Raw genomic sequence first — 22641 nt, forward strand, 5'->3', positions numbered from 1 at the left:
TTCCCAGTTTTCAACTTCCTTCTATTCATTTTGTTCTAAAGGCTGTTTGCACAGTTGGTCCAGGGCAAATGGTCGGAAGAAGCTACTGAGCAAATGTCAAAGTGGCTTCACGAGCAATGAACCTTAATTGCAGTGAACAGATACCATCACTTATCTGCAAATTCTACAGAAGTATTTCATATAGTTTTTAAAATTTAAAGGGCAGAACTATCTTTGCATTTTCTTTCTTTCAATGCAAAATAAGCTCTGAAAATGCAAAGTTATCAAAAAACTGCTTTTAAGTGTAGACAAACAGCTCCTGAAAATGTAATTAGACAAGGTACTAAATAAAACAAACTGGGAACAAATAAGCAAGCTTCCTAAAAACACAGAAGGCAGAGCTTTACTTGAAAGAAGCTGATTTCAGCAATTTTCTACAAATTTGATTGCACCAAATCACTCATTTAATTGGTTCTTATATTAACCTCTTACCTGTGTGTAAGTACAGTTATTCTTCTTGCATTTTCCGCAAACAAAATAATCAGTCTCAGTTCCACCAGTTCTGGCCATCTGATGTTCTCTGATAGCTTCATTTGTTAAAGCCTTCCGAATTTCTCTCAATTCATCACTTGCCATTTCCTTTATTTTTGTTTTGTTGGGGATGGGGAAGGGTGGAGAATAAAATATGCCAGTTAAATATCTGAGGCTACATTTCCTAGGATTAAATCTTTTTATCAAATTAGTGGCTCAAACTAAGTTATAACTAAAAAAAAAATTCCAATACAAAAGTGTTTCATCCAAAGCGAGAGACACCAGAAGATGCTTTTGTAAAAATCTGTGGCTGATTACAGTATCCAATTACATTAATGATTTCTTTGGCTTGGCTGCGCGGACGAAGATTTATGGAGGGGTCCACGTCAGCTGCAGGCTCGTTTGTGGCTGACAAGTCCGATGCGGGATAGGCAGACACGGTTGCAGCGGATGCAAGGGAAAATTGGTGGGTTGGGGTTGGGTGTTGGGTTTTTCCTCCTTTGTCTTTTGTCAGTGAGGTGGGCTCTGCAGTCTTCTTCAAAGGAGGTTGCTGCCCGCCGAACTGTGAGGCACCAAGATGCACGGTTTGAGGCGATATCAGCCACTGGTGATGGTCAATGTGGCAGGCACCAAGAGCTTTCTTTAGGCAGTCCTTGTACCTCTTCTTTGGTGCACCTCTGTCTCGGTGGCCAGTCACATCTCCATCGGGCACACAAAACTCAAAACGGTCAACCAGTTTACCTATCTCGGCTGCACCATTTCATCAGATGCAAGGATCGACAATGAGATAGACAACAGACTCGCCAAGGCAAATAGCGCCTTTGGAAGACTACACAAAAGAGTCTGGAAAAACAACCAAGTGAAAAACCTCACAAAGATAAGCGTATACAGAGCCGTTGTCATACCCACACTCCTGTTCGGCTCCGAATCATGGGTCCTTTACCGGCATCACCTACGGCTCCTAGAACGCTTCCACCAGCGTTGTCTCCGCTCCATCCTCAACATTCATTGGAGCGACTTCATCTCCAACATCGAAGTACTCGAGATGGCAGAGGCCGACAGCATCGAATCCACGCTGCTGAAGATCAAACTGCGCTGGGTAGGTCACGTCTCCAGAATGGAGGACCTTCGCCTTCCCAAGATCATGTTATTAATGATTTACAGCCTAGTAAACACCTACCAATCCAGATCTCTTCTTATCATCAGGCCTCTCAGCTAATAGTAGGTAAAAGAAACACCCAGCAGTAAATCACTGTAATTCAGCACTCAACTAAACCAGGAAATTAAACTGCTGCTATAGTCCATACAACACTTTCAACCTCTCTTGTGCTCAATAACTGACCACTTTCTGCTGACAGGCCAATGCATATGTCATTATTTTAAAAAGTGGTTGTCAATTTATCCAATTCCAAAAATCTGTAGGTCCAACATGAAATGACATTACATTTTACAATTCTTGATAAGATTGAGTTAGCCTAGGGTGATAGTCAGGGATAAAATTATTGAGTTATAATATTTGCTCAAAATATAATTAGTTTAAAAAATGTAGAAGATTTAGTTTGGGGCTTTGGAGGTGTGGCAAGAGCTGAAAAAAAAAACATTAATTCTAGTCAGATGCTTATGTGACAATGGACAGGCCAAGTTTAAATATTTGACAGAATTACTGGACACCAGAAGGATGTAAACGACTTATTGGTTTCAATATTCCCCCTAATCTGCATATTCCATTCTATAAATCAATCCAGAATTAATTTTCAGATTATTTACAGTAATCTCATTAAGATTTCCATTCCCAGGAACATGGGGGTTGGGAAAATCAAACCTTTCTACACTTGATTAAATTTGATTTTCATTTTAAATAATTTCTACTTCTTGAATCACATGGGCAGTCACGTTTTAGACACCATTTTATCAGGGGCTATAGTTCAAAACAAGTCACCTCCCAAATAGATGGCAGATCAGATCTCATGATAATCAATATTAAAATATTGTTATATAATGTATTTATGATCTTCTGATTACTTTCATGCATCTACGAACATTTCACATGATTCTGAGATAGTAAAAGCAATTTAGGTCCATAATTTAGTGCACAGTAGTGAGGACATGACAAAACAAAAATAAAAACAGCAGATATCACCAAAATATCTTCCCATTAGCTTTTCTGCTTAGATATCATAAAATGGGAAATTCTTGCTATTAATCACAAAGTAATTGCATCAAAGTTAATGAGTCCTAAAATTAGGGTCTTGGTGGGGAGATGATTAGTTAAGGTTTGATCATAACACATCTTGTTACAACAACAACAGAGCAAGTTAGATACTTAGGACAGTATAATCTATGGGGTTGGGCGCCCAACCCCAGCCAACCAGTTTTCCCTTGCAACCGCTGCAATCGTGTCTGCCTGTCCCGCATCGGACTGGTCAGCCACGAACGAGCCTGCAGCTGACGTGGACTTTTTACCCCCTCCATAAATCTTCGTCCGCGAAGCCAAGCCAAAGAAAGAAAGATAATCTATAATTTTAGATCACAAAGCAAAATCTTTTGAAATATTTTCCTGATTTGAATCAGTGAATTACTCAATTTTAAAAATGCTTAGGCAAGAACCATGATGCTGGCAGTAATAATCTTGATGCCAGGAAATATTGCCTGCTTGGCAAATAAAATGTAGTGACTTAAACATTCACAGTTATAAAGAGCCTTACCTCCGCAGTCATTCTCGCAATTTGCTCTGCTGAAATGTTTCCACAGAGAACATTCTTTCTTAAATTCGGGTTCTTTGTGTCTTTCAGATTAGCAATTCTACTTCTCACTCTGTTTTTGTATTTCATGTCTGTATTGCCCATCTCTTGGAATACAAGTATCAACTAAATTAAGGACTCATAATCAAAACTGGTAATTTTCAAAAAGTGTAATTGTTAATAGCCAAATATATAAAGAAAACTGAGATTTAAGCATAAAAACTGACAAAATGTCTGTACATTTAATTATTTTGCCTTGAAAGGTTTTTGTCCTCTTACCAGCTACAATACAGTCACGGAAGCTGAAATCAGTACTTTATGTACTTAATCACAGACTCTCTCCAAAAAAAGATGCTTTATCTTTGGATACAATATTTTCCTGAAAATAAACTCCATGAGCTTCCTTCATCAATCCCAACGTTATATTGATATTAAATGCTGGAGTTTATAATGAAGGTGATTAGATAACATAGCTTTCGTGGCAGTTTGCACTGCAAAGAAAATTTGTAAAGTCTACATGAACAGAAAATAAGCTCCAATTAACAAATACTATTGGAAACCTGAGTCCTCACATCTTTATTTGGTCAATATTGATGATCAACTGGTTATTGTAAAATAAACCCAAATTTCTCTGCACCTTCAGTGAAAAATTAATGCTCATTTTGATGTACACAAGAATATCATGTTGACATTATATAATAAACACCCACCGGTGACATTCTCATTGTTGTGCAAATATGTAGCCATTTTCACTTTGAGATTTCTGCTCATATATTACAGTAAATAATTTTGTCTAGGTAAAATGACTAAAAATCAATAGAATACTTTAAATACATGCCAAATTACGGGCAGTTCCTAACTGTGGCTTGATGGCCACGATAGAAATGAAAATATAGAATGTTTATTATGTCATTTGAGCACTCAGCCCACACATTGTTTTCAGGAAGGATTAGAGACATCCCTGCATCACTTACAAAAAGGATATTTTCTTCAACCTGCGCTGCCATATGGTCACAGTCAGTTCCTATTGCGACATAATCATCTGCAATCAAGATACAAACTGAGATGCTGGAAAGCTCAAAAATGGCCTATTTTGGCATAAATACTCAAACAATACAAGAGATTGACAAGTGCAAAAGAGTCTTGCATCTAGATTATGGACTGATTTTCTTAAAGCAGCATTTTAAAAATATATTTATATTATTCTCTATGTAGTAACATTGGTCAACCTCTAATCAAACTTTACAAATTATGTTGGTTCAATGCTTCAATTGTTCACAAATTTCCAAAGTTGAAATGAAATGCTTAATGATCTGAAACTTAGTCTATTTCTTTCTCCACTGATGTGGTGACCTGGCCTCTTGTGTATCTCCAGCATTTTCTCTTTAAATGCCAACTTAGCTATTTGCATTGTTAAACAAGTTAAAAGGGCCAATTCACTGGACTGTTCTCTCATTAGTTAAGATTCCACATTTTCTGCATAACCAAGAACATAAAGTAGTAGCTTTGTTTAGTAAAACGTTCACACAAGTTATTTCTGATTTAAAATAACTGTATTTTCACTTTATTAATTTGATCACAATTAAAATTTTAACAATCATAATTTTAATACTTTCTTACTCAAAAATAAACATTGTTACTAATTAATATTCAATCTTACACACATTGTTCAGCGAATTGAATATTTACTTCACAATGATTGCACATTTTGTCTGCTTTTCCAAATTTAAAAGGATGCCATTGCTATTCTGAGGTTTAATCTGTCTATATTTTTGCATCAGAATAAAATTATTAGAATTATTTCAGACCAAGAATCTATATTTGTTATCTTTCATATTATGCAAAATCTTTCAACATTTCAGTATAAATTTTAAACTGACACTATCAGGTATTTAAATAGACATAGAACTTAATAATATTATGAATGAAGGAAAAAAATTAGAACTAAATTTTAAATACTTCAGGAAGTTCCAGTATGCTGCAGAGGACCATAATAAAGCAAAGGTTAGAACCATAGAACATTATAGCACAGAAACAAGCCTCTTCGGCCCTTCTAGTCTGTGCCAAACCATTTTACCTGTCTAGTCCTATTGACCTGCACCCAGTCCACAGCCCCCCAAATCTCTTCCATCCTGTCCAAATTGCTCTTAAATGTTAAAATTGAGCCCACATTCACCACTTCAGCTGGAAGTTCCCCCTAAACTTTCCCCCCCTTTCACTCTTAACCCATGTCCTCTGGTTTGTATCTCACCCCTTCGTGGAAAAAGCCTATTTACATTTACTCTGTCTATCCCCCTCATAATTTTAAATACCTCTATCAAATCCCCCCTCATTCTTCTATGCTCCAAGGAATAAAGCCCCAACCTGTTTAACCTTTCCCTGTGACTCAGTTCCTGCAGTCCAGACAACATCCTAGTAAATCTTCTCTGCATTCTTTCCATCTTATTGATATCATTTCCTGTAGTTCGGTGACCAAAACTGCACATAATACTCCAAATTTGACCTCACTAATGTCTTAAACAACTAATACCTACATTCAATACTTTGATTTATGAAGGCCAATGTGCCAAAAGCTCTCTTTACAACCCTATCCACTTATGATGTCACTTTCAGGGAATTATGTATCTGTGTTCCCACATCCCTCTGTTCTACTGCACTCCTCAATGCCCTACTATTTATTGTGTATGTCCTTTCTTGGTTTCTCCTTCTAAAATGCAACACCTCACAGATGTCTGTATTAAATTCCATCTGCCATTTTTTAGCCTCTTTTTCCAGTTGGTCCAATTCCATCTGCAAGCTTTAAATCCTTCTTCACTGTCCACACCTGCAATCTTAGTGTCATCTACAAACTTGCTGATCCAATTTACCACATCTCATCAAGAACATTGATATAGATGACAAACAATAGTCCCAGCACCGATTCCTGAGGAACACCACTAGTCACAGGCCTCCAGTCTGAGAAGCAATAATCCACCACTACTCTCTGGCTTCTACCATCTAGCCATTATTAAATCCAGTTCACTACTTCACCATGAATGCCTAGTGTCTGAACCTTCTTGACTAACCCCCCCCCCGCCATGCGGGACCTTGTCAAAGGTCATGTAGACAACATCCATAGCTTTCATTCATCAACGTCCTTGAAAATCTCTACAAGACTGGTCAGACCTGACCTACAATGCACAAAGCTATGTTGACTATCCCTAATCAGTCCATGGCTATCCAAATAATTTACCTACCACTAATTTACCTAGAGCCTACAATTTGCAGGGTTACTTTTGGAGCATTTTTTTAAAACAACGGAACACGTGAGCTACCCTCCAATCCTCCTACACCACACCCGTGGTTAAGTGCATTTGAAATATTTCTGCCAGAGCCCCTGCCACATCTACACAAGCCTCCCTCAAGATCTGAGGAAATATCTTGTCAGGTCCTGGGGATTTATCCACCTTTATTTGCTTTAAGATAGCAAGCACTTCCTCCTCTTTATTCTGTATAGGTTTCATGAACTCACTACATGTTTTCTTTACTTCCCACAACTCTATGCCCTTTTCCTAAGTGAATACAGATGAAAAAAAAACATTTAAGACCTCTCCCATCTCTTTTGGCTCCATACAAAGCCAACCACTCGGATATTCAAGGGGACCAATTTTGTCCATTACTATCCTTTTGCTCTTAATATACCTGTAGAAACCCTGAGGATTTTCCTTCACATTGTCGGCCAAAGCCACCTCATGTCTTCTTTAGCCTCCTGATTTCTTTCTTGAGGTTTTTCTTGCATTTTATTTTATATAGTCAAGTACCTCATTTGCTCACATTGTCTTCTTGCAAATCAGATCCCCAATATCCCTCAAAAACTAAAGTTCCCTATGTCTGCTAACTTTGCCTTTAATCCTGACAGGAACATACAAACTCTGTACTCTCAAAATTTCACCTTTGAAGATCCTCCACTTAACTCAAACATCCTTGCCCGAAAACAATTTACCCAATCCACGCATTCTAGATCCTTTTTCCAATTCCTCAAAATTGGCCTTACTCTAATTTAGAATCTCAACCCGAAGCACAGACCTATCCTTCTCCATAATTAACTTGAAGCTAATGGCATTATGATCACTGGACCCAAATCTTCCCCTACACATACGTCTGTCACCTGTCCTGTCTCATTCCCTAATAGGCGATCCAGTATTGCACTCTCTCTTGTTGGAACCTCTATATATTGCTGAACACATCTGATAAACTTCAAGCCATCCAGCTCTTTTACAGTATGGGAGACCCAGTCAATAGGAGAAAAGTTAAAATCTCCTAGTATCACAACCTTGTTTCCTTCAGCTGTCTGCTTTCTTTCTGCAGATTTGCTCCTCCAATTCTGACTATTGGGCAGTCTATAATACAACCCCATGAGCATGATCATACCTTTCCCATTCCTCAACACCTATATAGCCTCAGTAGATAATCCCTCTGGTCTGTCTTGCTTGAGCACAGCTGTGATATTTTCCCTGACGAGCATTCCCCCTTCTGCCCCCCCACTTCTCCCCCCCCCTCCGTTCTATCACATCTAAAGCAATGGAACCCCGGAACAATGACCTACCAGTCCTGCCCCTCCTGTAACCACTTTTCACTCGTGGCCACAATGTCACAATTCCACATGCCATTCCTCACCTGCATTTGAAATCTGTCACTGCACTAAAATAGATGCACCTGAGAACATGTCCATCACATTCAACCTGCTGACTTCTAACGGTGTATGCAATTTTAACATCTTTTCTCTCATCTACTCTGGTTCCCTTCTCTCTGCAAATCTAGCTTAAACCCACCAGAGCAGCACTAGCAAACCTTCCTGCAAGGATATTAGACTCCTTCCAGTTCAGATGCAAACCGTCCTGTCAGAACAGGTCCCACCTCTCTGGAAAAGAACTCAATGATCCTGAAAGCAGAAGCCCTCCCTCTTACACCATGTCTTTAGCCACATATTAAGATGTATTATCCTCCTACTTCTAACCTCACTAGTACGTGGCATGGGTAGCAATCCTGAGATCACTACCCTGGAGGTCCTTTCCTTCAACCTAGCATCTAACTCGCTGAACTCTCCTTGCAGGACCTCCTCGGCCTCCCTAGCCATGTCCTTGGTCCCTACATGGACCACGGCATCTGGCTGCTCATCCTCCCTCCTAAGAAGGCGGTGAACTCAATCGGAGATATCTCAAACCCTGGCACCAGGGAGGCAACATAGCATCCGCGATGATCGATCTCTTCCACAGAACCTCTAACTATGGAATCCTCTATCACTGCAGCTTGCCTCTTCTCCTCCCATGCCTTCTTAGCCACAGATCAGACTATGTCCCAGATACCTGGTCTCCATGGTTGATAGAAAGTCAAGAAAGAACAGAATACAATTAAATTCAAGGTCAAAGGCAAATATTAAAGTGGATTTTAAAGAAGAATACAACGTGGGAGAAAAGATAATATCTCTAGATTTTAATGTTTTGATGGTGGAATGGAAGGGTAATGATTGGAAAGAATGTACAAGAATCAAAATGCCTAAAAATGTGGTTTTGGCCTGGTGATGAGTGGTGTGGAAGCGGTAGACAGAAAATGAAAAAGAGCAAGAGAATGATCACGGAGTTATTTGAATACAAGGGAGAACATTTTCAAACTACAATACAATGCAACTAGAAGTAATGGACAAGCAGAACCAGGTCCAAAGGAAAATATACACCGAGATTCATGTGAGCTCAATTTCACATGATGGATAGAAGAACGGTTAGCAAATTTTGGAATTGTGCTGTCTAAAGCAGCCATTATCAACCCTTTATTTTTGGCTGTGGCACCTTTAGGACTCTGCTCAAGTTTTATGGGCTCCCATCCCTGTGAAACAGTCAAGTTTAGCTGGTTTCTTCCTTATTTTTCTCTCATACTGTCTACATTAAAAAAGTTTTTAAAATATTCATGTTACGAGAGGCGAAAAAAAAAAACAAGCTTTTACTCTGAGCATAACTGTGGCTTATAATTCCAGAACAAAGAAACAAAAAATAATTCACATTGAACATGTGGGAAAGAAGAAAACGAGCATAAATATTATAAAATTTTTTAAAAGATTCTCAAAGCACAATGGTTTGTCTACAATCAGTCATTAGGAACCTTAAGCATACTCAAAGATGTGAAAACTTAATAAAAAGAACTTAAAAAAAATAATTCTTACAAAATGAATCACGTTCCTGTGGAAATTTTTTGATGTCTGACTCTAAATTGGATGGTGATAGTCAAAGGTCACCTGTGATATAAAGTCTGTTCCTAGATTTTGTCAAGGAAACTACCTTGCTGAATCCATATTCAACTAAGTAGGTTGAAGAAAAAGCCATGAAAAATATTTTGGGCTTTTCCCAAAAGTCTTTTTTAAATTGACTGAACTTACGGCATGTAATCATATCACTTTGAAGATCAATCAACCTCTCTTGAATTTCTATGTCAATATTGGTGGATTGTTCCTCAAATAGATCCAATATTCAATCATGGATATTGAAATTTAACAGGTCATTAAATCTTTCCTGTGTCCATTTGCTTTAGATGTTTCACATAAACAGTAATTTCATTGTCCTTCAGTGCCTCTGCGCTCATATTCAGATTTGGAAAACGTAAAAATACCCGACATCTCATATTGTTCCAATAGACTTTGAGCATTTTAAGGAAAGAAACAATGGCTTCCTTATTATCAATGAGGTTATTGTGATTTACCCTGCAAGGTCTTGTTCAATAAATGGAATTTGTCAAAGATATCTGTCAGATAAAATATGTCCACCATTATGTCAATGAAATTTTCCTCCATGCTCGTTATGAGAAAGAAAGGAAACAACTGTGTCCCAGAGTGCAACAAAACGACAAAGACAATTTCCTTAGGACAGTCACCTCACCTTTGTATGCACCAGCAGTGTCTAAAAATGTTTGTTATTTTCTTCACACAGCTGCCAGAATAGTCAGTCTTGAAGGGGATGTGATTTTATTCAAGTTCACAGTCTTTATGACAATTGAAAGAGAATCATTTAAACATCCTCCTTTTTTTTGCCACTAAATGATCCCTATGAATGATAAAATGAACAGTATAGACTGAAGGTATATTTTTCAGACCCACGATGACCCCTCTGTATTGCCCACCCGTTGAAGCAGTACCATCAGTTGCTCTGGCAACTAACTATGTTCTTGAATGGAATAGTGATCTCGTTCATGTAATTTTTAACTTCTTCAAAAATAGTCAGTCCCTTAATATCTTTTAACTCTTCTGGCAAACATCTCTTCCATCAGCTCATTTTCATTCCAGATTCCGGCATAAGCAATGAGAAGAGTGTCATTCTCTTGCAGAATGGATTTGTCTAATTATAAAGAGAATATCTGGGATTGTAATGAAATGACAAGTTGGGTTTTTTTAATGTCCCTGGCATCTCATCAATTCTTCTAGAAACAGTAGAATTACTCAAAGGAATTGCCTGAATAGTGTCTTCCGCATTTAAGTTCATGATATTATGGACACTGAAGGCAAAATAAGTGACTCAGCGACGCTATGAGCAATTCCACTTTTAGCAATTAATTCACTTATCTTATATGATGCACGACAACCCTTTTCTAATTTCTGTGATGTTTCAGTAATCATCTGTTTGAGCGTTGGCCTTCTCTCAAAATTATCTTGAAGTAATCCAAGGGTTTTGAAGTAATCCAGGGGTTTATCTTTCTTCTCTTTATGTATGGTCTCTAAATGTTGTTTCATCTTGCTTGGCCTAATACTTTTGTTTGAAAATGTATTCAAACGAATTGAACACATGGGTAGAGAAGGGTTTTGTGGAGATGTAACTAAACCACACAATAAGTATTCCATCGAATACTGCCAACACTTCTTTTTGCCAAAGAACTCGTGGATAAAATTATTTCTGAAAGTAACAAAAATTAACTATTACAAAATGAAAGCATTTATTACAATAGTTAGTTCAAAAGTCAGCTTAAATTTTATGGAAAATAATGAACAATACATACCTTCTTTTATAAAAGTTAGCAAAAGACGACATACATTCACTACCCATCACAAAAACTTGAAGCAAATTGAGGGTGCTTGTGGATGCAAGGAATATGAAGCAAAACTTTTCAGCCTGCACATTTATTTCCTGTAAATGAAGGCGATAGAACAAGAGGAAAACTACATGGAAGACAATTTTTGGCCAAAGCTGGTTCCATGTCAGTCAAACATGATCACATCGAAGCAAGGAACACATTGAAAACATTGTTCATTTTCCTTATTTACCTTGGTCCTTCTAGGCTGTCTCCAAATACCTCCAACCTTGAAAAAAAATCTTGCAGTGCTTGGCAACTACACAGCAAAACTAGCAGAAAAGTTCTTTACTCCCCCCCCCACCACCACCAAAATCTAATCCTTCAGTTTCTATGGTCCCATACCATAAATTTCAGTCCATGCTCCTCTTAAATGTGCTGTGGCCCCTAGGAGCCCTGTTGAGAATGGCTGATCTAAAGCATGGATGAAGATTTCAACAAATGTGGTGAATATGGCAGGTGGCCTTGCATGAGGGTCAAAATCTTTGCAGGGCAGTCAATGGTTACAACTTCAGTCATATTCAGTCTGGTTCCACTCAGCTGGTCTGCATGCATGTGTCAACATCATTATTCCTTGCAACCTCAGCCAAAGACGTTTGTTAATTTTCTTTTGTACAGGTTGAAATTCAAGTACAACTCTGGAACAAAAAAATAAAAAGAACCAACTAAATCTAAAGTCAAAAGAATACTGCAGATGGTGGAATCTAGAAGAAAATGGCAGAACATTTGAAGAACTCAGTGCATAAAACAGAATCTGGGAAGGAAAAAGGTGGAGGTTGACGTTTTAGCTCAAGGTCCTGCTTTATGATTGATAGGAAACTGGAACGATTGCCAGTATATAGCAGGAGAAAGGGAAGTGGGATGGAATCTGATGGGTGATGAATGGGCTGCTGAATGATAGGTAGATGGAACCAGATGAGGAGAAGAGGTGGAAAGGATGAATAACAAGGGAAGAAAACTAGGAGGTCATGGCAGAAATTTTGATAATATTTCTCAAAGTGGATTTTCCATTGAAAACAGAACTGTATTTATTGAGCAATTTCATGGCCATTGGCAGAAAACTATCAAAATATCAAATACTGTTCGTGAGGACTGTACTAGCGGTAGTCAGGAAATGTATAGCTGTTACATGGAAGTCCGACTCCCCCCTATTTATTACTCACTGGAATTTGGAAATGCAAAGTTGTGCCCCCTGGAAAAGATAACATAATTTTAGAAAGAAATATGATGTGTTTGTTAAAATATGGCAACTTTATTTGAATCTTACTGGCTTAAGGATATAATTAACTTTCCCAAAAAGATTTAACTAATATAGTTAGGTTAATAGCGTTGAATTCCTGAAAATCAAGAATATGGACTAATTAACGAAGGCATGGTCAAACACACCTTTTTTGGACAATTTTTTGATGTTAGTAGTTGGGGTGGGGGGGGGGAGAGGGGAGAGAATGAGATTTGGGCAATCATTTGAGACTAATTTGAAAATATTATTGCACTAATGTTCAATATGAGTCTTGGAAAAATGAAAATATTAAAAACTAGGAGGACATGGGAGTTTGTGTCAGAAAAGCACGGGTGTGAGTTACCTTAAATTGTAAAATTCAACATTCTTTTCATTGGGTTGTAAACAGAAATATGTTAAGATGCTAATTTGTATTTTTATTTAAAAAAAAAAGCACCACCATACCATGGAACAACCCTGCCTCTTAAATGAAAATTATTATTAATGACATAGCAAGAATGACAGATCAACAAACACACACAAACACATCTCCTTGCAGTGTAGATAACACAAATTTGTGTTCTACGAATTAGGAAAGCAGACCATTGCAAGAAAGACTATTTTATGGGAAACGTGGTCCATTTAAAAAGCATGACCATATGGCAACCAGTACAGAAAGTTATCTTTGATCCAGAGAATCTTACATTTTTGATTAAAAACTGTATCTACAGAAAGCTTCCATCTGTAACAGTGTATTTTATCAATTTCCTCTCGCAACAATTCATTTTTAATTGTACAAATTAGCTGCACTGATTATCTTTTGGCCCTTTTACACAGCCACCTCCTTCTGGATATTTGTGGCTTTATTTAAAAGGCATGGACAAAGAATTGGGGGGGGGGGGGGAGGGAGAGGGGGGGGGTCCATTCCAATCCTGGCTTTTTTTTTTTAAAGCAGCAGTGGTAGTAATAGCACTGGATCACGATCTGTGTAAAACCAGCGATCCAGCATTCTGGCACCATGATGGGAAAGCATGTGTTTTGTGTACCGTATTTTTTTTAGTGTATTTACATGTAAGCATTTAAACTTGGACAAAACATGAAAGTAGAACAGGAAAAATCTTTTTAATAATTCTGCCATCCTACTCTCTCCCGACGGTCCACTGCCTGTCCTCTCCCTGGGGGAGCAGGGCGGTGGGACCAGTGCAGGGACTGACAGCAGGCCACCCAGGAGTCTCCCGACAGCCTGCCACCATCCCCCACACTGATCCCACCACCCTCCCAACCGTTCCCAGGTGTCTCTAAGTCACCTTGTACTGTGAGAAAACTGGTTTGTGGGTTTGTCCTCAGTTTGAACAGTCTGAAGCCCACTTGCCATTCTTGCCCCCCTTCACCATTTGGTGAAACAGTCATGGAAGCCTCGCACAGTGGTTGGGATCACCCAGCTGCAAAATGTTAGTGTTCCTATGGCCGCTCATGGAGAAGGGTGAAGCCACTCATGGAGAGGCGTGAGGCCAATCACAAAGTGTGGCTAGCTCCAGCACCAACTTGGCAAGGTATCATTCCCAGTACATCAATGATTTGATAATAGGTCTGCCCAATTGACCTGCAATTATACAGCAAAGGTAAAAAGCAGAGTCAATCTGCCTGACAGCGAGTAGTTCACTAGGGAAATACCTAATTGTCAGGCACTTGGGGTTTAGCCAACCTGCGATGTCTATGCATGCTCTCATAAATGCAGAAGCCTGAAATGAGCTGTAGATGAAATGGCTGGAGCTGGAGATGAAATGAGCTGGTGGGGAAATAGTGATGCACCCTCTACTAGACTCACCATTTCACTAGGTGGGTGAAGCACTGATGTATTACTAGGAGGAGAATGGGAGAGGATTTAATTCATTAGTACATAATTCATGGTCTTGTGGGGTGGCTCTTGGTCTTTTAAAATAGGGCTTAATCATTCATGAATAAGATAAAAAGTATGTATCGAAGGGTACTGAGTCTGGAACTCTACAGAAGGAGGATGTGAATGCTCAGTTACCAAATGTATTCAACACAGTCACTGACAGACCTTCAGATATTAAGGGAGAGGAGATTAGCATTAGGGAATGGCATTTTGATAAAAGACCAGCCCTCACACTGATCTGACCAGCCCTGCTCTTAGCTGTCTCCAGGTGTCTCTAGTCACCTTGTGCTGTGAGCAAGCTGGTCTATGGATTTGTCATCTGTTTGGACAGTCTGAAGCCCACCGCCCCACTCTCCCCACCTCGACAGCCTGCCACCAGCTCCCAACAACAGATGGCGGTAATTAGTAAGAGATTACTTAAGGTGGCATACGAGTGGAAAGAAAGTTTAAAATCCATTGCTATAGATTAATACTTGCAGTAGATTTTCCCATGGTCTTTTTTAAATTGTGCGTGTTTGTTTTAGTGAATTGCACGCGTATTTTTCCCACTCTTATAAATTGTACACGTACGTTTTATTCTTGTTATGATTTTCCCACACTCTTCTTTTAATTGTTGTGTGTTAATAAAAGTAATGTTTGATTGCAACCCCTTGTGTCCAGACTCGTCTTCCTCGAACCTGACACTTTCTCAACACAACAATGACCAGTGCGAGACCGACAACATACCGCTGGGCAAGTCTCCCGACCACCTGCTACCAGCCCCCACACTAATCCCACCGGCCTGCACCCCCGACAGCACTAATTTGAACTTCGCATGCAAGTCTGGAGGAATATTTTTGAGCCATTTTTTTTTGGAAAAATAGTGGATCTAACATGCCATTAAAAATGGTACGTTATACGAGACCCTAGATTCCAAAGCTATTGCGTTACACGTCCTGGAATACCGGCTTGCTGTATAAAATGACACAATGACCCAGCATTATGCTGGCTTTTTTGGTTCAGTGTCAATGACCAAAGCTGCCTTAATGCCAGGGTCTCCTTTATGGCAATATTACAGGATTTCTGTGTAAAAAGCGTATTTGACTCTCTGAAAGGTATCCAATATTGTAAAGACAAACATATTGAATAAATGTAGCAAAAAAAGTCATATTTCACAATAAACCTAACACTGACTCTCCTGTTTTTTAAAAAAACATACTCATCAAATTAATAAAAGTTTACTTAAAAATCTCTAGCCACCTTCTTTCAAACAGTCAGAAAGAATTGTTTTTCCTGCTTCCCAACAAAATTTGGAAAATCCAATGCCCACATAGAATGATTTTATCTTTGGCACTAATCATTTGCTATTTCCAAGGTCACTGATTGCCAATTCTTGTGCCATGCCATTTTTTACCTAGGAACAGGTGCAATCTTCTGCTGTCGCATACATGATCAATCAAGTTTCAAAATTGTCTTGTCAATTGATGACACATTATTTCAGGACTCACTCATTGTAAAATTCTGACATTAATATACATATCAGTGCTTCTGAAAGGGAAACACAAAAGCTGCAGGTGCTAAAATTTTAAGAATTGCTGGAGGAACTCAGCAGGTAAGACAGCATGGATGGATAGAAATGGTCTGCTAATGTTTTAGGTTATCAAGACTAGAGGGAAAGGGGAGATATTACAAATAAATGTGATGAGAGAGTGACAAGTCGTTGCAATTGTCACAGGATAATGTGTAGGGTCTAGAGGCTTGTGGGTAGAAAGTGAGGACCAGAGACTCTCCCCCTTCATCTGCATGGGGGGGGGGGGGTTGAGGGGGGAAAGAGGGAAAAACTACAAAATTAATTCCCTGAATGAGTTTGTTGTTGAGGAGTCTGATGGTGGAGGGGTAGCAGCTTTTCTTGAACTGGTGCAAGTCTTGTGGCACCTCGACCTCTTTCCTGATGGTAGCAGTGAGAACAGAGTATGTGCTGCATGGTGTGGATGCTTAATGATTGCTGCTGCTCTTTGATGGCAATGTCCTGTGCAGATGTTCTTAATGGTGAGGTGGGTTGTACCAGTGATGTCCTGGGGTGTGTCCACTAACTTTTGCAGGGCTTTACGCTCAAAGGTATTGATGTTCTCATACCAGACAGTGATGCAGCCAGTCAGCACACTTTCTACCACACAGCTGTAGAAATTTGACATGGTTTTTAATGTCATACCAAACCTCTGCAAATTCCTGAGGAAGTAAGATGACTCCCTTCACAATGCCAGGAACTTAAATTTGCTCACCCTCTCCACCTCTAAATCCCCAATGATTACTGGATTGTACACCTCTGGTCATTTAATCATGTACTGATCCTTATCACTCAGCCCCACTCCCTGGCCTTCCCCCTGTAACCCTTGATACCCTGACTAATCAAATATTTGTCAATTTCTGTCTTAAATACATTTATACGATCCTTTATCCGGAACGCTTGGGGGACAGTGTGTTCTGAATTTCAGGTTTTTCCAGATTTCGGAAAGCCAGATTTAAGCCCACCCAAATTATGCTGCCGTATCCACCCCCACCCCCTTCCAGTCGCCCTGCCGTCTCCACCCCCACCCCCTTCCAGTTGCCCTGCTGTCTCCACCCACTCCCTCTCCTCCACCCACCCCCTCTCCCCCACCCTACTCGCGCTGCCAGTCTCCCCCCCCCCACCTGATTCGCGCTGCCGGTCTCTCCCCCTCACCTGCCTGACTCGCTGTGCCGTCTCTCTCCCCACTTGCTGGATTTTGGAGCTTTCCAGATTTTAGATGTCCAGATAAAGGATTGTGTACCTGTACACCCAATGTTCTCGCCTTCACTGCCATCAGTGGCAACATGTTTCACAGACACACAACCCTCTGGCTAAAGAAATTTCTCTGCATTTCTGCTTTAAATTGATGCCTCTTTCTCCTGAAATTGTGGCCTCATCCTAGTCTCTCCTACCATGGGAAACAACTTTGTCACATCGACTCTGTCCAAACCTTTCACCATTCAAAATGTCTCTAAGAGGTCCCCACTCATCGTTCTGTACTCCAACAAGTACAGTCCAAGAGCTGACAAATATTCCTCATATGGTAATCCTTTCACTCCTGGTATCATTCAAGTAAATCCTCTTTGAACCCTTTCAGAATCAGAATTTATTGTCATGAACAAGTCACAAAATCCACTGTTTTGTGGCAGTCTCACAGTGCAAACATTCATATAAACCACCTTACAAAAATTAAATAAATATAGTGCACGAAAAGTCAAAGTAAGGCAGTGTCCTTGGTACATTGATCATTCAGTAATCTTATGGCAGCAGGGAAGCTGTCCTTATGCCACTGAGAGCTCATCTTTTGGCTCCTGCACCTTTTTCCTGATGGTAGCACATCCTTTCTCAAATAAGGTGCCAAAAATTGTGCACCGTACTCCAAGTGAAGTCTCACCAGTGCCCTATAGTCTCAATATTACATCCCTGCTCTTGTATGTTATTTCTCTACAAATGAATGTCAACATTGCATTCACTTTCTTCACCTGGAGGTTAACTTTTAAGGGATCCTGCACGAAGACTCAAGTCTCTTTGCACCTTCAAATTTTGAATTTTCTTCCCATCCAAATCATAGTTGGCCTGTCTAGTTCTTGTAACAAACTGTATGACCATCCACTTCTCAACATGGTATTTCATCTGCCATCTCTTTGCCCATTCTCCTCATCTATCCAAGTCTCTCTGCAGCTTAGTCTCTTCATCTAAGTCAATAATTAGAATGCATAGAGACAAAATCTCAGCACTAATCAAACTTCATCATTAGTTACAGATTTTCAGCTTTGGGTCTATGCTGTATAAAAGATTATTTAAAAATATTTTATCCATTTTATTGTGTTACTCTGTGAACCTTATGGAATTCCTTTTGGAAATTAAAATACAAAAAAATTCCAATCATCTGCTATCCAACTATTCAGAAATTTCAATCGATCAGCAGTAAATCACAAAATTCTGTAGATACCATGGTTGAAGTAAAAAACACAATGCTGGAGAAGCGCAGCAGGTCAAACAAGTGGGGAGGGGACAGAAAAGGTAAGCAGGTTTAATGGAAGACAGTAAAGTTAATGTTAATGCCTTGTGGCTAGAGAGTGCCCTGATGGAAAATAAGGTGGTGTTCCTCCGATCTGTGGGTGGTCAGTGTGGGATCGTAAACAAGGCTACGAACAGACAAGTAAGCGCAGGAGTGTGACTCAGAAATGAAATAGTTGGCCACTGGAAGGTCGCTGTGGTTGCGAACAGAGGGGAGGTGCTGAGCGAAGCAATCTCCCAGTCGGTGACTAGCCTCACTGATGTAGAGAATGCCACAAAAAGTGCACCGGATGCAGTAAACAAGTCCCCTGGATGTACAAGTGAAGTGTTGCTTCACTCGAAAGGCCTGTTTGGGGTTCCGGATCGTAGTGAGGGAGAAGGTGTGGGCAAAAGTGTTGCACCTCCTGCAGGCACAGGGGAAGGTGTACAAGGGAATCGCAGAGGGAATAGTCCCAGTCGAAGGCCGAGAAGGGAAAAGATGCCTGGTGATGGGATCCTGTAGTAAGTGCTGGAAATTCCGGCGGATAATGTATTCTCTGAAGTAAAACATAAACCTTTGGTGAAGATGGAAGCAAATATTCAGCAGCTGTTTGAATAAAATGGAGTTGCCCAGGATGCAGAGCTGATTGATGCTGTTAAATTATTAATGAAAAGCTGGAAAAGAAGTCACTGGGAATCAGCATAAAGTGAAGAAGGCCCAGTGTCTTCACTTGGTCATAGAACTTCAAGTATTTGTTGCAAGTTTTACTCACTATCTGTTTGCAGAGCAGCTGACAACATCTCTCTACATTTGTTACGGACAGTATCACTGGTAATAGGAATTGGTGGAAATGTCGTTATCTTTGGAGTTGTGGGTGTCCTTGGCTCCGGCCTCTTACTAGAGCTGCAAGAGATGGAAGTTATTCAATAAAAAAAAACATTTTTTCCTCAAGGGATTGCAAATAATACTAGCAATTTACTGGATAAAATCCTATTTCTATTCAAATCAATTGTTAAGCACAAAAAAAGGTTCCATTCATTGAGAAACCATATCACAAATATATAAGATTAACTAAGTATTGAATAGCAAGTTTCAGATCCAATTATGAATATCCTTCTCGATGATTTAAAGTGTGAATTAAAGGCATGTTATTTTTCAGATTGATAGATCTTAAATCAGTCATTTCTGTCCTCAATTTATATCTTTCAAAACTCTTCAAATATTACCTTTCTATAGCACCACCATCCCCAGAAACAATTATTCCCTCCCCCCTCACTCTCACCCACCCCTCCACAAAGGTAAAAGGACTGCACAAAACAGATGCTTAACCACCTTTTAGTCAGTCAAGAATTGCTGTCCAGAGTAAAGGAAACAAGTTTTTAACATATTTACTTTGTTGAAGCACTGATCATTGGGGAGACTAATCCAAATAAACAAACTGACCACATACAGGATGATAAGTGGTCAACTTTGCAGCTAATGTTAGTACTTATTCTGCTGCACGTCATTACCTCAAACTTTTAATCGCTAACTCTGGAGAAGCATGATAAAATATCTGGTCATAATCCAACTAAGATAAATTAATCATATTGAGACCATAGAGGAATACATAAGTAGCTGTTTGTTTCTAATAATGTGCACTGAAGAATTAATTAAAAAATCTAAAATTACCTTTGCTGTGAAGAGTTTGAACTGTTTTTTGAGGAAGTTGAACAATCTTTTTTCTTTTCCTCAGCATCCTTGTCTCCTGTGGGACCATCTGCAAAGCAATGATATAGAAAAATATTACTTACTGGACTCAAATCTATTATAACAAATCTACTAATACTGAACTAGTGGCAATCACAACCATATATTCAGTGTATCAAAATATCAGATGCTTCCCTCACAATATATTACCCTTGAATAAATGTAGATCTTTTCAGTGGATTAAAATAATTAAAAGATATAATACTGTATCATTGATCAATGACCAGAAATAATTATTTCTAAATTTTTGTTGCAAATTCAGTGTAGCCTCTGTATTTCTGTTCATGAAGTCTTCTGCGGACAGTCGTCATTGATACATCCACACCTGCCTCCTGAAGAGTGTTTCTGATCTGTTCGACTGGTGTTTGGAGATTTTTCTTCATTATGATCAGAACTCTTCCTGTCATCAACAGTGGAGGTCTTCCTTGGCCTATCAGTCCCTTTGTGATTACTGAGCTCACCAGTAAGCTCTTTCTTCTTAATGATGTTCTAAACAGTTCATTTTGGTAACCCTATGGTTTGGTGGATGGCTCTTATTGTTTTATTCTTGTATTTCAGCTTCTTTGACTTTCATTGGCACAACTCTGGTCCTCAAGTTGGAAAATGGGAACTAGACTCCAAAGGTGAGCAAAAGCTTAGAAGCAAGCCTAGCTCTCTTATACAATACCTGAACCAATTAAACATACGCAAGTACTCACAAACACCTGTGAAGCCAAATGTCCCAAACATTATGGTGCCCGGAAATGGGGGAAACTATGTATAGAAAATGCACTTATTTCTACGTGGTCAAACCAAAATATATACAAATAACCTTGAATAAAAACTGGAATGTACACTTTAATCACGTGAATTGTTTGATTACACATTTAAAACCATTGATCACATGGGCAAATAAAGGAAAAACTTGTCTGTCCCAAACATTATGGAGAGCACTGCATATCTGATCCTGATTAAGTGAAAGAATTAAAAACAAGTTGATATAATTCTCCTTCAATAGGATCTAAACTTCCCAAGCTCTATTGTTGTTGCAAACAAAACTCCAGTAAACACAGTGTAGAAGTCCCAGCTCCGCTGTCTGATAAAATCACAAGTGCTTAGAAATATTAAAAATACTTATTTTACCAAAAACTTTTAAAATTGTAACAACAGTTGCACAACCCCCATCTGCTTCAACCTTCTAAAAATCATTTGAAATGAATTAGATTGAAGCACTTGGGCTAACTTCGTACAAAATCTGGAATAGCAATTTTCTGCTACACTGTGCAGCTTTCACCTGCAGAAGTCCCAGATTAGTGCTATTCAACTGATTAAATGTTACTGGTTCAGTTTGGGACAATTAACATTTACCAGCAATATCCAAGCTGTGTACTTTTCCTTATAAATGGATTAAAATACAATCTTTAAAAAAGTGAAGAATAAAGAATGGACGGCACAGTTGACACATGCCTTAACAGCGCCAGCAATCAGGACCAGACCAGGGTTCAAGTCCCATGCTGTCTGTAAGGAGTTTGTACATTATCAGTGTTTCCACGTCAGGTTTGTCAGGGGCTCTGGTTTCCTCCCACCGTTTAAAATGTACCAGGGTATAGGTTAATGGGGTGTAAATTGGACAGCACGGGCTCATGGGCTGAAATGTCCTGTAGCTGCGATAGCTCAGTGTACATAGAGCAATGGTCTTGTAAACCAAGAGTTCTGTGAGGGCGCCGGACAAAGTGATGACTGTCTTCTTTACGGTAGACAAAGTTGAAGAATTTCATGCATGTTACATTTTAAATGTGGTATTACATGACAATAATGGAACCTTTGCCTTTACCATGCTGTATGTCAAAATTAAATAGAAAAGGCCATGAGAAACATACATTTATGGACTTTTCCCTCTTCTATCCTTTAATGCAATTTAAATGTTAATATTTACTCTTTCTTCTGACGGGTCTTCATCATATTTTTCCTCCTTAACCTATATTTTAAGTGTTAGTAGCACTGCATTTCAACTCTGCATCAAGCAATCTTATTTTGCAAAATAAAGCATATCAAATAAAGATTCTCTTACCAATCCACATTCAAAAGCAATATTTAAGTTATGGTAAGATGATCAACAATAATGTAAACATGCTATCTGAATTGAATGAACAAAAGAGTTCTACGTCTTTACATCTGATTGAGGGAAAAAATTGTAAAATAAACAGTGCAAGGATTGGAAGTGTAAATCAAATACACTGATTGAAATGAAGCACTAAGATGAAGAAATAAAAATCAAATTCTAACGTCTAATTATATCTGATGTATTGTGATTTCACAAGCAATAGTATTTTTTTCAGTCTAGATGGTTGTGTTCTAGTAATTATTACATAGGTGCAATGCTTGAAGTGGCATATTTACATGAGAGCTTGCAAATACATCAAGCTA

At 39.0% G+C, this 22641-nt stretch overlaps 1 protein-coding gene across 4 annotated transcripts in view; it reads right to left on the reverse strand.

The window, feature by feature from the left end:
* LOC138735700 (transcription elongation factor A protein 1-like) overlaps positions 1-22641 on the reverse strand; it is a 47416-nt gene that overhangs the window by 10297 nt on the left and 14478 nt on the right. For 3 of the 4 annotated variants that reach the window (XM_069883944.1, XM_069883941.1, XM_069883942.1), the window contains 5 exons: positions 20158-20245; positions 19259-19389; positions 4237-4293; positions 3216-3370; positions 472-618 (listed from right to left, as the gene is read on the reverse strand). In XM_069883944.1, the coding sequence (XP_069740045.1) occupies positions 472-618; positions 3216-3370; positions 4237-4293; positions 19259-19389; positions 20158-20245 (578 nt within the window). The remainder of the gene's footprint in view (positions 1-471; positions 619-3215; positions 3371-4236; positions 4294-19258; positions 19390-20157; positions 20246-22641) is intronic. The other variant, XM_069883943.1, reaches the window with a different exon arrangement.

The sequence above is a fragment of the Narcine bancroftii genome, chromosome 6 (assembly GCF_036971445.1).
Source record: "Narcine bancroftii isolate sNarBan1 chromosome 6, sNarBan1.hap1, whole genome shotgun sequence".
Taxonomy (NCBI): domain Eukaryota; kingdom Metazoa; phylum Chordata; class Chondrichthyes; order Torpediniformes; family Narcinidae; genus Narcine; species Narcine bancroftii.